The sequence below is a fragment of the Mustela putorius genome, unplaced genomic scaffold (genome assembly GCF_011764305.1).
Source record: "Mustela putorius furo isolate JIRA1106 unplaced genomic scaffold, ASM1176430v1.1 tig00003987_pilon_pilon_pilon, whole genome shotgun sequence".
NCBI lineage: Eukaryota > Metazoa > Chordata > Mammalia > Carnivora > Mustelidae > Mustela > Mustela putorius.
In genome coordinates, this window is record NW_025422126.1 from 5,424,050 (window position 1) to 5,439,708 (window position 15,659).

The following is a 15,659-nucleotide window of genomic DNA, read 5'->3' on the forward strand; positions in this document are numbered from 1 at the left end:
GGGCCTCTTTGTTAGATGGAGGGTGCCAGCTTTGTCCAACTGTGAAGTTGACAGGTTTGCTTCCAGGCCCCCTGCCCACCGAGTTTCCCAGCACCTCTTGCCCCATGGAAAACCCTGGACCAGTCGCCAGGCCCTCTGGAGTCACTGCTACTCAAGATGGCCAGATCGCAAGGACTCATCAGCACTAAGGGGCATCTCAGAGTTTGTAGAATTAGTCTGAGCCCCAAAAGGGGCCTTCTAGAGTCTGAGCCCCTCAATTGAGTAACTAGAGTGGAATTCAAGGAACTGTGTGACCTGAAGAGTTAGAATCTCTCTCTTGATTATGGTCTTAGAGGAGCCAAGGGGTAGAGACAATCAGGAACGTACAGCCGGAAATAAGGCAGAGACAGGCAAAAGGTTGAACGGGCAGGGGACCAGCCAGGAGGCCTTGCAGCTAGATCAACTCTCATAGAAGTCATAACTACCATGTACTGAGTGGGCACTAAGTAGAGGCTTTGTCTTATATATAAATATATGACCTCTCTTTATCTTCTCAGCAATCCTCAGGGTAGGAACAGCTCTCCACACTTCCACAATGAGAGAAGAGCCTCTGTCCTAGAGGTTAAGTTGCCTAAGACCCCACAACTGATGAGCACTCTCTCCAGGATCTGGGTCCTTTCCATGATGCTGAGCTACCTCTGATGGCTGGGCAGGGCGAGGGGTGGGGAGTGGCACTTGTTGGCTCAGTATCTACAGTGTGACTGCTGGGTGCCAGGCCCTCTTCTAAGCTCTGGGGACATAGCAATGAGACCAACACAGTTTCTGCTCTCCCAGAACTTGCATTCCTAGGAGTAGGAGACAGTCTCTAAAAAAATAAACAAGTAGGAACAAGATCATTTCAGATGTCAAATTTATGGTAATAATAAAAACAGGGTGGTGGGATTGAGTTAAGAAAGTTAGACTCTTTCAATAACAGCTATCAAAGAAAACCTCATAAGGGGTCACGTGTATGTGACGGATGGCAAGTGGAAGGGACCGTTCCTGAGAAGATCTCATGGGAGAAACATCGAGGGGGAGGATCAACCAGGTAGGACTGAGGTTGAAGTGTTGGTGCAGGTGGGAGACGTGGTCTGAGAAAAGGGCAGAAGGTAGCTCCTGCAGTGCCCAAAGCAGGAAATTTAAAATTTTATTTTAGGAGCAATGAGAAGCTATTAGAGGGTTTTAAGAGTAGAAGAACGTGGTCAGTTTTATGTGCAGAAAAAAATCATCCTAGCTGCTGTGTGGAGGACAGACTTAGAGAGGGAACAGGGAGAGCCCTTGGGAGGCTGGTGTAGCAGCCCAAGGAGAGATGAAGGTGGCTTTCATTAGGGGAGCAGTGATGGTGGAGAGAAGTGGAGGGACTCAGGGTATATCTTGGAGATACCCACAGAGCCCCTTGGGTTGGAGAAATGGTGTGTGTATGAATTCCGCAGAGGGAGAAATGAATTAACGCCAGTGGATCACAGAACTTGGACTTTGTCAACTGGACCGCATGATATGTCTGGAATTTTCTGTTATGGTTTTCTTTCTGCTCTCTGGCTATATTTCATAAAGTTCTTTTTGTAAAGGCTGATTGGCCTCATATGTGCTAAGGAGAACCAAGGGGAGGCAGTTGTGGGGGGGTTGTGTCCACGCTGGAACCAGTGTTCTGCCTCGGGCCAACACAGGAGAAGGAGTGGAGAATCTGTGGGACAGATCCCAGGAGGAATGAGACCCCAGTGATCAGAAGCAGGAGAGGGGCTGGTCCGCCCACCTCCATTTCCTAGTGTCTTCTCAGAAGCTCTTCTCTGCTCTCACTTTGAGGGTTGTCTTAACAATCTTAAGAGACCTCCTGCAGTCCTCTCTTGGCTTTGTGCAGGGAAAGACAGGCACCAAGGGGCTGGCTCCAGGTAGGTACCCTGTCCCTCCCTCCCCACCCCCAGTACCAGCATCCAGACAGAGAGAGCTGAGGATCTCACACCAGCCAGGTTGGGCCCCGGGCAGCTGGACTAGAGCTATGGGTGTTGCAAGCCCCCCAAATCACTCCCCCTCCATCCTTACTCCTCCACCCTCATACCTGGCCTGAGAATTCTGGACCACATGGAGGTCTTAGTTATTCTGTCTAGTTGGTAGTACAAGGCTCTATGGAGGGTGCTGGGATGGGATCATGGGGGTTGGGGGGGCTGAGGGGAGGTGAGCTAGAGGATCTGGTCTCTGTCCCAGTTCATTCAGCCTCTGGCAGCAAAGTGGGCCTGAGTGAGCACCAAGGAAGGTCTGCCCTCAGGGACTCCATGTAGGAGGGTCGGTGACTGACAGGCACGGATAACTGTCATCCTCGGCCAATAGTGATCAGGAGGAAGGGACTGAGAAACTTCTGTGGCATCCCAGAAGAAGACACCCTTGCGGGTGAGGCATCAAATAAGGCTGTTGGTGGGGGTGACTTGCAGGTGAAGCCTTGAAGGACCAATATTCGAGCTAGTGGCCTTGGGAGGACACATCCTAAGGCCGGGTGCAAGAGAGGTGGCTGGAGAAAAGGGCACAAGGAAAGAGAGGTCAGGGCAGAGAGGCTCTTGTCCTGGGACACAGGTGAGGCCGGCAGCCGCAAAGGGGAAGGAAGGCTGGCTGAAAGGTGTAGGGCCCCAGCTCCCCAGCCAGGTCCCGCCACTGACACGCAGTGTGACTTACCTCTGGCAGGTGCACAGAAGCTCCCATTATTGAGTACTCGCTGGTGAAGCGGCATGGCCCCCCTCCCTCTGGGCCGGCATACCCGTCACAGGGGGCCGAGGGGCCAGAGGAACTTACCTCAGAACAGGTACAGCGCAGGCAGTACATCAGGCCCTGTGGCTCCAGGTAGGGGTGCCAGCTCTCACCGGGGGCGTATCTTTTCCCATGGAAAAGGCAGAACATGTCTGGACCTGGCAGACCAACCCGTGCTTTGTCAGTCCCGGGAGGCTCCAGCCCAAAGACCCCGCTTTGTGCCTCCTTGTCTCTGGCTCTGGAAAGGCTGTCATCTGGACCAGATAGGCAAAAGAGAACCCACCAGACATGCTCTCCCAGTCAGGGGCCCAGAATAGCTGAGTCCATCAACTTGATTACACACTTGCTGTGTGACTTTGGGTATGTCACTGCCCCTTTCTGAACCTTAACACTTCTCTCATAGGGCAGTTAGGAAGGTCAAACTGCGAAAGTACTTACAGATTTAAATTGTGGTATAAATGTTATTAGATGAATGATCTAAGGCCCAGAGAGGGTAAATTACACCTTTAAGGTCACAAAGGAAGTCCGTCACTGAGCAGGATGGTAGCCCACGCCTCCTGAATCTCAGCTCAGTGCTCCTTCTGCCCTCATAATCACTTTGGCTTCCTCTCCCTTGGCCCCATGTTGCTTATTTATTTACTACATCTCTGCATGTGTGTGTGTGCACGCACGCGCACACACACACGCACCCCTTCTCTCTGGGTCCTGTGACCCACCTTTTCAATAAAGCCCCTCACAGCAGCTTTCCTGTTTTTACAGTCTACTGTGTCCTTATTGACTGTGATTAAAGGGTTTGAATTGGGAAAACAAGGGCTGCCTAGGGCAAGGTTCTTAGAAAGCCGACTTTTAAATATCCTTAAAAAATAGTCATTGTTACTTCTATGACTGCACCGTCAATTGGTATTTTTGTGATCTGCATCTCAGTTGTTAGTCTGCAAGGGATTGCTTCCAAGGACGATTGAGGAAAGATTGTCTCATTAGGTTAGATACCTCTCCTGCAAGGCTGCTTTCCAGAAACCACCTCTCTCTAACTTCTCACAGCCCATCTGCTGTCCAGCACCCCCCCTTACCCATCAACACCCAGCCTGGCTCCAGGTCGGGCTTCCAGCCCCACTCCCCACCCTGCTGCCCCTCCTCCTCACAGGTAGGGTGACTTTTACAAGCTGGAAGGGATGCTACCAGTGCTACAGGAAAACTCTCCATTACCTAAAGGATAATCTGAGCTCTTTTAGGGTGGAAGTGGGCTGCCCAGCACAAGCTGGCCAAGAGTTTTGTGGAATTAAATGAGATCAAGGTATGGAAAAAGGAGCCAACATTTACTGACTCTCTTCCCTTTATATAAATTACTTAATTACTCCATTGACATTACTGTTTTGAGCGTTAAATTGGATAATGCTTGTCAAGTGCCTACTTAGCCCAGTTCCTGACACTTGTTGAATGTTATTGTTATGACAATTGTGGTTACAATGACCTGGCTAGATGGGTCATCTTGAATAGATGAGCCAGTCCCTCTCAGCTGGGTTATTGGGATTGTTACCATCCTTATGAGAAAACCAGATGGAAAACTGAGGATGCAGAGCCTGAGTGACTTGCCTGGGCCAACCAGCTAGCGATTGGAACCCAGAACTCCACCCCCAGGCAGAACTCCTGCAGTTTACCTCCCTTCTTGGCTTTGCTCCCCATCCCAGGGCCCGGAGGCTCCTCTGTCTGCCTCAGAGACCACCATACCCTATTCCCTATTTTCTTTCCTCATCCCCTAGCAGTCTAGAATCTACAGTTTGCCTTTCTCACCTCCTCCTGCCCACTTTCTAGATCTTTCTCTTAGATCTTTTCTCTAAGTTTGAACTCATAGAGTCGCAGAGGGCTGAAAAAGCAGCATACTAGCTGGACAGCTGGGCAGGAATTCCCTCTCAAGGAGAGGAGCTCCAGGGCTAGTCCTAACCTTTAGAAAGCTTCCCTTGTAAGAAGCTGGAACTGGCCTGCCCCTGGCTCCTTGCACGGCTCCTCCTGCTCAGCCTCTTGGACTCCCAGAACAAAGATTTGAGGCCACAGTCATGATACCTCCAGAGTCTGAGCTTCTGTGGCCGCTGGGGACCCTAAGAGTGTATGGCTTAGCTTCCTCCCTGCCCCCTTCCCAGCTCCCCAAAGTAGAGGGGGGAATCAGACAGCAGATCCCTTTCCCAGCAAGGCCCCAGCAAGGCCCCGAGTGGGGCTGGCCGGCTGGCCCGTATCAAATGAGCTGTGTTTATCTCTCGGGCCTCCGCTGGCAGAGAGGGCGGGACACAGCCCCGGCTGGGGTGCTTGTCAGAGCCAGCCCAACTCTCCAAGGACTGAATAATGTCTTTCTTCCTCAGTCCCCTCCCCCCACCAGGGAGGGGCCGATTGCGACACTACCGCGCAGCTTTAGGTCTCAGCCTTGTTGCTGAAGAAACCCTCTCCCACCTTTCTTGGGGCAGCCCTGCAGCCTGGCTCCTGTGCCAGTTGGCACCCCACCCCCTCACTGCCTGCTCAGAGCATGGAGACAGAGAAAATGTCTCAGCCTGTGCCCAGGCCGCCCCACCAACAGACCTGGCAGCGGCTGAGAACATGGGGGACCTGGCAGGCCTGTCCTGCACCCCAGGAGGCTTCCTGTGGCCACAACCCCACCCCACCGCACCCTCCAAGGTGAGAGGCATTGCCTGGAGCTCCCCCTTATACTAGTGAGGTGAGTGACCAAGTCCATGCCAAAGCCAGGCAGAGGGAGGAATGGCCAGGCCACAGCCACCTCCATCCCGGCAGTCCTGGCATTAGCTCTGATCCTTGCTAATGGCTGGTGGAAGGAGCTGTAGCTCCTTATGCCACAGATTCACTGTGTGACAATGAGGAAGACTCTTCCTTCTCTGAGCCTCAGTTTCTCCTCTGCAAATAAGGGGGAAGGTGAACTTTGATCTGCAAAGATTTCTGCCCAGGTACTGCTTATGAATGCATGATTTCACAGTTAAAGACCCCAAGGCTCTAGGTGTCAAAGATTCAAGATTTGAGAGTTCTGTGCTTCCAAGAGTCTACGTTTCATGAGAACATGAAGCTTCTAGAATTGTACAATTTTGTGGCTCTAAGATCTGATCATTTGAAGCTTCCATGGTTTAGGATGTATTGATGGTCTCATACACCCAGGTGCTCAGGGGTTCTGACATGGGCTAGGATAAGATTCAGGGAGCTAGTGGGGCTGATCCTGGATAGCACAATGCAGGGGCCAAAGTTTGCTTCTCACATCCACTCCTTTCCTATCTATTCCTTTTGGTCTTCTGTGACCTTCCCATACCTACCTTAGCCTTGATCCTGACATGTTTCCCTCTCCATCCACCACCACGGGTCATCCCAGCCTCCCTCTGCCCAACTCAGGGGGGCACTAGGCCTTCTCTCAGGGATCTTTAGGAGTTAATGGCCCCCAGCAGTGATGTTTAATCCAGGAAAAAAAGGCAGGAGTGGAGGAAGTTTTCATTTGAAAAGAACAATTGGCCCTCATCCAGGCTTGAGATAGAGAAAAATTAAAGTTGGACGGGTCTCATACCCTTCAAAACCCCTCCCTCAGTGACAGTGTGTGTATCGTCCAAAGACCCTGGCTTTGGAATCAGATAAGTGGGGGTTCAAATTAGATTTGGCCTTTTTGGGGGGGAGGGGCCGAGGAAAGGGAGACAGAGACTCTTAAGCAGGGTCCACACCCAGTGGGGAGCCCAACAAGGGCTCTGTCTCACAACCCTGAGATCATGACCCCGAGCTCATGACTGGAGTCCTGAAATCAAGAGTGAGACACTTAACCAACTGAGCCACCCAGATGCCCTGGATTTGGCTTTTATCTGCAGCCTGAGTTTAGACAAGTGACTTAATCACTCTAGGCCCCAGTTTCCATAGCTGTTAAATGGGATTCATAATAATCTTACCGCTCAGGGTTATTGTAGAATTAGATCAGACAATATATGTAGTATGCCTGGTGCTTGACACATATTAGATGCTCAATTACATGGTAGGTCATAAACAAAAAGCAGATCTAGGTGCTGACCCCATACCTCCCTAGCAGTCTCTCTCACAGTATTCCTTTTACTCCCACAACTCTGTGGGTAGCCCTCAGGCACCCATTAGGGCATGAACGTCATGGTACCTGCCACCGAGGTCAAACCTCCCAGGTATCATTTCCAACCTTACCAACCCTGTTCCCTATGGTTCCCCACCCTCTTCTAGCCACTCACAAGCCAGACTCCCCAATACCTACTCTGCTTACACAGACCTCAAGGCTGGGATACAGAGATCAAACTGGTCAGGACAGGTAAGAGCCTGGAGATCAGTCCCCAGAGGGAGGGAGAGGCTCACGAGGGTCCTTGAGAGCCCAGAGGGCAAAAAAAAAAGCCCTGGAAAAGTTTTAAACCTTTAAACCGGGGCATGCCTGTGGTCAGGTTTGCACTTTACCATTATCACTGTGGCCATGGGAGTAGAGAATGGGTCAGAGGGATTGGAGGGCAAAACTGGAGGTAGAGGCCAGGAGAGGCTGTTGCAGTTGCTGGTTTTGAGAGCATGCTGGCCTGGACCAAGACAGAAGCAGTGCCCACAGGCACAAGGGCAGATTTGGGGAATATCTGGGGAATACAGTGGGTGGGCTGTAGGGCAGGATGGATATGGGTGGGGAGGGAAAAGGAGTAGTCCATGGCAGGATTGCGGCTTCAGGCCTGAACAACAGGTGGACGTGGGGCACCTGACCCACGAAGTAGGGACTGTTATTATCATTCATTATGACTTCTTATTATTATTTGGAATAGCGATGTCACTGCCTGCTCTCCACTCAGTTAGTGAGCTTCTGTGTATCAGGTCTTCTGCCCAGTGGGCCGGGGGCATGAGTAGGCAAGACACAATCCCTGTCCTCGAGGAGCTCCCAGCCTAATGCAGAAGATGGATAGAGGAAATACATTTGACCCCAAACAACGTGGGTCTGAACTGTCCAGGTCCTCTTACTAGTGGATTTTTTACAGTACAGTATGTGTATTTTCTCTTCCTTATGATTTTCTTAGTAACGTTTTCTCTAGCTTCTTTGATTGTAAGTTTACGCTGTAGAATACATATAACATATAAGAGATGGATTCGTCGACTGTTTATGTTACTACTAAGGCTTCAAGTTAGAGTGGGCTATCTGCTATCTGTAAAGTGTTGGGGGAGCCAAAAGTTCTATGCAGATGTTTGACTGCCCCAACCCCCACCTTGTTCAGGGGTGAGCTGTGCCTACAGTGGGACAAGTTCTATGACAGTGGAAGCCCAGAGGCTTTTAGGGAAGGCATCCCCGAGAAGATGCTGGAGCTGGCTGTTGCAGGAGTTAACAAGGTGCGGACCAGACACAGGGGAAGGGCTGTCAGCCCACAGGTGGAGTGACCGTGATTCATGCGAGGAGCCCGCCCACTACAGGTGGCTGACATGGGCTGGGGGCTAGCTTCCCTTCTTGCCTAAAGCATCCACTTGGATAGGCTGCAGCCAAAGCTCTTCCCTAGCTTTATACTGGTTGGACTGAAAGTGGTTGGATTTAGCTGATCTAATCTGAGAGGGCAGCAGTGTTTACTAGGCGTACTCTCCATGTTCTTGGGTCCCTCTAGCCCATCGTGAGCTGGTTCTTGTCTGCTTTTCCGACAGTGTTCACAGCGGTGGCCTCGTTGTGAATTTCTCTTGCTGAATTTCTCACTCCTCCACCACCCCACTGGGCTCTTTCACACTCCCGTGCCTTCCCAGGCTGTTTCCTCGACTTGGAATGTGATTCTCCATCTCTGTGTTGGGCTGCTCAGTCTTGTTCTATAAACGCCTGTCCAGATACCATCCTTCTCTGGGAAGCCGCCCCACCCTGCCAGGCCAGCAGCCAGTCCTTCCTCGGGGGTCCCACAGAACTGAGTTCAGCCCTCTCTGACAGCTCTTGCCACTGGATTAGAAGTACTGATCAACTGCATTCTTCTTTCTTACTAAACTGTGAACGTCTTGAGAACAGGGATTGTATCTCATGAATCTGTGTTATCTCTGAGGGCTCTGTACAGACCCCACACAGCGTTGGGTGCTCGACTAATGAGTGCATCATGAAAGCATGGAGTCGATGGAGAGGGAAGGTTCTGGAAAAAGAGGTGATTGATGGTCCTTAATCCTGGAAACCTCTTTTTCACAAAAAGAACACTTCATCCTCTGATAAGATAGCCAAATCCCTCTTAGCACTACGACCTTGCTACCTACCAGGAATTAACCTTTGACCTTCCCTTTCCAGGTCTCACCATCTGCATCTGAACTCACAAACCATACACCATGTACAAAAAGGTCAGGTGCCTGGGCAGGTAAGGGGATGAACAATTCCATGATCTTCATATGTAAGTAAAAAGTTCCAATCTGTCCCATCCAAGGCCATCCCATGTTCTGCCTTGAAACCCTCATTTATGCTAAAGGCCTCTGAGGGGATAGTTAGGAGTGGGTAACGTGATTGAGAATTCTTCCAACCGGAAGCAGAAAAGACACCCAGAAAGAAACTGGGATACAGGGGAAGCTGGAGGGGACCAGGGGGTGTGGGGTGTGAGAAAAGAGCCCCGGGACTGTGGCTGGCTTGTCCCCAGCCAGCAAGGACCGGAGCGAGCCAGCTATGCAGGAACTTGAGAACGTTCCCATCTTTCCCTTGCATCCACACAACCATACTTTATTTATTTATAGTTCCCTCTCACGCAAACAAACTTGCTTCCCTCTCAGACATAAGCTTTGCTCTGGGCTCTGGCACTCAGTGGGGAAGGGAATCAGAAGTGAAACCTCAGGTCTTCAGCGGCGAAGCTGGGCGACCAAGGGAAAAAGCCCTCACTTCTCTGAACCTGACTCCTCTTCTCTGGCACATGACAGATGTTCAGGAGCACAGCAGTACCTCAAAGGAGAGCACTTTCAAACCAGGAAAGGCAGTTCTGTTTGTTACTGGCAAGGGTCGGGGGGTGGGGGGAGCACAGAGACGAGACTATTTACATTCTTTTATGCCTTGGACACATGCATTTAGATTCAGAGTATCTTAGAAAGTTAGGGACTGAGAGATGATGTCCAATCCTTTATTTTACAGATGTGGAAACAGTCCTAGAAGAGGGTCAGGAGTCGCCTAAGACATTGATTTATGCCAGCACAAACTCCAATGGCAGTCTTTGGATCTTTGGGGGGCTGCTTATGGGATTATCTTTTCCCTAAAGGGGCAGGACTGGAAGAAAAGCCTTTAAATTGCAAACGGAAGGATCCAGGTGAGCCCTAAGGAAGAATCCTGACTATAAGAATGGGTATCAGAAGAGACTGGAACGGCCTTCCCTGGTATGAGATAGGATCCTGTCTAGGGGCTTGTCTGAAATGATCTCGGCACTGCACCTCCCAGGGGCACCGCGCTCACGCCAGTCCTTCTCTTTGGGAGTCCAAAGGATTCAGGATCCCTCTCCCAGAGGCCGGCGCCGTGGCTAGTGGCTGGGGGAACTTGAGAGGGCAGTCCTGGAACAGGTGCAACGGCTGGAACAACTGTGCAGCTGTTGCCCGGCTCCAGCTCGGCCAGTGAGTGAGACAGAGACCTCTACTGGTGGGAGAGAGGAGGTGCAGAACCACCTAGACCCACCCAGGGAGGTGCCTGCCTGGAGCCAGATGCCAAGACTTTACCCAGGTGCCCCCCTACCCACAGTGTACATCTGGACAGGTAGATGCGGACGCAACTAAGCTGAACCCCACTGGGCTCTTTCACACTCCCGTGCCTTCCCAGGCTGTTTCCTCCACTTGGAATGTGATTCTCCATCTCTGTGTTGGGCCGCTCAGTCTCGTTCTATAAACGCCTGTCCAGATACCATCCTTCTCTGGGAAGCCGCCCCACCCTGCCAGGCCAGCAGCCAGTCCTTCCTCGGGGGTCCCACAGAACTGAGTTCAACCCTCTCTGACAGCTCTTGCCACTGGATTAGAAGTACTGATCAACTGCATTCTTCTTTCTTACTAAACTGTGAACGTCTTGAGAACAGGGATTGTATCTCATGAATCTGTGTTATCTCTGAGGGCTCTGTACAGACCCCACACAGCGTTGGGTGCTTGACTAATGAGTGCAAGGGTCCCTACTGGTGGGTCTCCCTCCACACTCACTATTCTAGGCCTTCTAGGTATGCTCTCTAGTGTCTGAGGAGAGGAGGACAAGGCTCTAGATCAAAACGCCCCCAAATTCCTTTTCCAAAGTCCATAGCAGACTCAGAATCAAGGCAACAGCATCTCTGGATCTTAGAGTCTTAGAAGCACAAGATGTTAAAGCCAGACCGGTCCTCAACAGTGATCTGTTTGGGTCAACCAGCTCTATTAACAGCTGGGAAAACTGAGAGGCAGAGCATGACAACTTGTCTGGTGTCACAGTTGGAATGAGTAGCAGAGCCAGACTGAAGCCCGGACCTTCTGATTCCAGTTTGTCCACCATCTGTGCCACCTCACACAATGGGAGTTCCCTTCCTGCCCCATCTCTACTTCTGCAGTCTGGCATCCTGTCACCTGAGGACAGAATCTTCGATTCCTACCATACACATGATCCTTGGAGAGAACAGAGAGATTGATGTTTTTACTTGATAACTGTCTCCTGAAAGCAGGAACGGACAACCAGAGGGAAGAGAAAGCTGAAGCATGTCGGACACTTTAAGGATGGGGGTGGGAGGGACCAATTAGTAAGGGAAGCGCACAATAGAGGGCACTGACATAGGGGCAGAGCACTGGAGAGGGAGTCAAGATACTCCGCAGGTTCTCATTCCAGAGGGATGGGTGCCCAGACTGATGAACATCACGCATGTCCGTGGCTCCGCCTGGGGCTGGGATCAGTATCAGTCAGTGACCAGGTCATGGACCTGGAATCAGGGTTGGATCTATGGTCAGAGTTTTGAGGATCGGGACTCAGTCTATGGCCAGAGTTGAGACTCCGTCCAGGTTGAACTCAGTCTGTGGCTGGAAATGGAGACAAGGACAGAATAACCTTTGCTGGAACAGCTTCTCGCTGTAACCGAGGAGCAGACGGCTCTGTGTGCTCGCAGGCCTTCAAATCCTGCAGGGCTGAGCCCTCGGGAGTCTGACAAGATATAGACCTGCGAACTCCCATCTTGGGGCACCACTTCTGAAAGCACCTGAGGTTTCACCAGGAGATTTCTTAGGCAAGACAGGCCTGGGATCTTACTTGAACTAAGACAAGGACCTTCCTAAGAGACCCCCTAATAGGACCCTGGCAAGTGATGCTAGAATAGGGTTGTTCCTAGATTCATGGAGAGTTAGCACTAGACAAAGTGAAGCTCAGAGAGGGAAGTGATTTGTCCCAATGGGCACAACCAGTAAGTGACACATCTCTTGATTCTTTTCATTAATAAATCTGCAGTATGAACTTGGGCAAGTCTCTCCCACTTCCTGGGCTTGAGTTTAACTCTAAGGATAGCAAAATTGCAGATAGAAGCAGATGATTTTCAAAGGCTCTTTCAGCACGGACATCCCAGAATCTGAACACGCCCCTCTGAATGCCAGTCCACCTCCCCTTAATCCAAGTCTGCTCTGAGTTGTTTTCTCACGTGTGTGGAGCTAAGCTCCAGGCTGGAGGGGAGATAGAATTCTGGCAGCACCTGGTGAAAGGTGGCCTGAAGGCCAGTGGAGGTGCGGAGGAAGGAGATGGAAGGGGCGTGAGTGGTCAGGGAGAGTTAGCTGGAAGAAGTGTGACCCAGCAGGGTGATGAAGGGCTGGCAAGATGTGGGAGGTTGACAAGACGGGTGTGGGTAGGACATCAACAATCATGCACAATGATCTGATTCTGGGACATCTTTCACAGATGCAGCCAGGGCAACAATGCCTGGAGAAAAGCCTTGGGGTCTAAGAAGGCTGTGCCAAGAGGAAGGGAGGCAGGTGTGGAGGGCATTCTGTGGTAAGTCCCTTTCAAGAAACAACGGGTAAGTGTTAGGAGGAAACCTTCAGGGCCCAAGGAAGGGGAGGAGACATTTACTGAGTACTAGGCATTGTGCTGGCTAATTTAACACAGTCACCTCCTTGAATCCTCCCAAGAACCCTTTGGATTCCAGGTGCATCTGTGTCTCAGATGAAGAAATTGAGGCTCAGAGAAGTTGTGATGTATGAAAAGTCACACAGCTGCTGAGGGCCAGAGGCAGGACTTGAACCCAACACTGAGTTCTTTCCATTACTCGTTACTAAGGACTTCTATGAGTCTCATGCTGCTGGCAGCCCAGAGACGACCAGACACGCAGCCTGCCCTCACAAGCAGAGACAGGAATGAAACAGAATCCAGCCCCGCCAGCTCCAGAAAGTCACGTGCAAAAGAAAGGCAGCAAAAGAAAGGGGGAGGTGGGCTGTGGAGAGGACAGAGCGCTAGGCTGGAACTTGGGAAACCAGGGTCTTCATCCCAGGCCCCATGCTGTGTAACCTAGAGCAGACCCCTACCCCTCCTTGTCCTCCGTTTCTTTATCAGGTATTTTAAGATTTGAACTTAGCTCCTTCCTTCTCATTAAGTGAGTTTTTGGTTTTGTTTTCCATCCTCACAGCATTCCAAGAGACTGGGGATGGGGAGGGCATCCACCAGCCTTTTGCAGGGGCGGGGGAAACTGAGGTTCAGAGAGATGATTTAAACTGTTTGAGGTTACAGGGCGTCTAAGTGGAGGAGTGTGAATTAGGAGACTGGTATTTTTAATGACACTACCATGAACCAGCTAGTTGCTGGTGCTAGTTGCTTGACTTATTTTCTCCAATTTAATTCTTACAACAGTCCTGGGATTTTAACTCCCATTTTAAAGATTAGGAAACTGAGGCTTAGAGAGGTACCCTGCACTTGCTGGTGGTATTACAAAGATGAGGGATAGGGCGACTGGGTGGCTCAGTGGGTTAAGCATCTGCTCAGGTCATGATCTCAGGGTCCTGGGATGGAGCCCTGCATCAGGCTCTCTGCTCAGCAGGGAGCCTGCATCCCCCCCTCCTCTCTGCCTGCCTCTGCCTACTTGTGCTCCCTCTCTGTCAAATACATAAATAAGATCTTAAAAAACAATAAAAAAAGATCAGGGATTGTGAAGACTGGTCTATCTCCCTGTGCCTTTGTTGCCTCCCGGAGTCTTACAACTCCAAATCAGGGTTCCTTCCAGATGCTGAGGGGCAGGGGGAAAAAGCAGAAGATTTGGAATTGGAGAGCTCAGGCTTTGGATGGCTTACTGGCTCTGAAAACTTCAGCAAGTTTCTTCTATCAACCTGTTTTCTCATCTGTAACATGCAAATGACAGTACCCACCTCATGGGAGTGTTTCGAGGATCACAGGGGGTAACAGAATGAGGTTATCTAGTTAACTCTTCTGTCTTTCCATGGGCTTCTTTTGAAAGCAGTAGTCTACATCTCCATCACTTCCATCACACCCGTGTAGGCAGACATGCCCAGCTCTCTCTTGAGAATGTGAAGCACCACCAGCAGCCAACACATACACACACACACACACACCCAGTGTCCTGTCCTCTCTCCCACCGCCCTCAGTACCCCCATCCTCAGGTCCAGGGCAGCAGTCCCCCACTCTGAGTTTTGCCAAGCCCCCCCCCCCAGTCCCCCCAGTATCCCACACTCATCAGCCCATACTGGTCGGCAGAGGAGTCGCCACTCTCCCCACACAGGTGCTGCCCGCATGGCTATCAGAACAGTTTCGGGTCTCCAGGCCTGGCACTTTCCCCGCACATCCCAGGGGCTCAAATCCCTCCTCTGCCTACCCAGCCCCACCACCACCCCTACTTACGAGCTCGAGCGTGGGAGTCCAAGGGGAACCAGAGTAGCGCGAGTCCCAGCAAGGAGGAGAGGACCCTTACCTCGGGAACCATCCTTCCTTCTCCCAGGGCCAGGCCGCCAGGCACTGAGCCAGGAGGGGCGTTGGGAGAAAGTGAGATGAAGACACTGAGGCACTGGGGCACAAAGCAGCCCGCAGACCCAGGGAGGGCTGCCTCTATACTGGAGAGTCAGAGAAGGGTGGAGTAGGTGGTGAGGACAGAAAGGGAGGTCCAAGGTGGGAATAAGAGGAAGGTGGAAAGAGAACAAGGGAAGAGGAGAGAGAGAGATGGAGAGATGGAGGAAGGTGCGGCAAGAAGAGAAAACAATAAAAGCAAAGAAGGTGAGATGGAGGGGAGGTGGAGAAAGACGGGGAGGACAGGGGTCTGCAGAGCGCGCAGCTTTGGGCGAGGCGCGCGGGACCAGCGGGCGGATCCGGGCGCGCCGGCTACAAGCGCCCGGCGCCCTCTGCTCGGTGGGCTCGGGGTAAGGCTGCGGGGTTCGGGGGCCCGGCTGGGCGGCGGTACCGGCGGCGGCGACGGCGCGGCGGCCGCGGGGGCTGGCTGAGCACGGGCCGGCTGTGCACGCCAAGGGCGCCAGGCGCCGCGCTCGGGCGCATTTGTACTTTGCCGCGGGAAGCAGGCAGCCCCGGCCTGGCGCTGGCCTAGCACTGGCGCCTCCTCTGGGGCACCGCGGGCTCGGTGGATTGGCCACCCGAGAATCAGGCCCACTTTTCCCCTCCTCTCTCGTGCGGGTCTCCGGGACGCACGCTCCAGGCGCGGCGCCGAGAGGAGGCGAGAGGGCTGGGGAGGGGGAAGGGGCCACCCGGACCACGGGCTTTAACCCCTGACTCTCCGCGGCGCCCAGGGCGCAGGAGGGCGCAACCCAGTTAGGCTTCAGGTGGAACTTTCGGGTGGGGAAGGATGAGGTGTCGTGGTGGGAGAGGGAACCGCAAGGCGCTCAGGGCTGGGCGGTGCGTGCACATAACTGGGGATGAAATCAGGACACTTGCCATTCTTAACTCTGTGGTCTTGGACATGCCACCTCGGAATCTAAAATGGGGATCTTAATACGTTCCACATTTTTTCCGAAGATGAAATGAGATAATG

At 52.1% G+C, this 15,659-nt stretch overlaps 1 protein-coding gene across 2 annotated transcripts in view; it reads right to left on the minus strand.

Annotated features, from left to right (window-relative positions):
• Positions 1–15,076, minus strand: part of CHRDL2 (chordin like 2) — a 29,862-nt gene extending 14,786 nt beyond the window's left edge. Inside the window, exons 1-2 of one of the 2 annotated variants that reach the window (XM_013064319.2) lie at positions 14,525–15,066; positions 2,800–2,912 (exon numbers count right to left, since the gene is read on the minus strand). In XM_013064319.2, the coding sequence (XP_012919773.1) occupies positions 2,800–2,912; positions 14,525–14,606 (195 nt within the window). In that variant the 5' untranslated portion in view covers positions 14,607–15,066. Of the gene's footprint in view, positions 1–2,799; positions 2,913–14,524 lie in introns of both variants that reach the window. The other variant, XM_013064321.2, reaches the window with a different exon arrangement.
• Between the last annotated feature and the right edge of the window lie 583 nt (positions 15,077–15,659).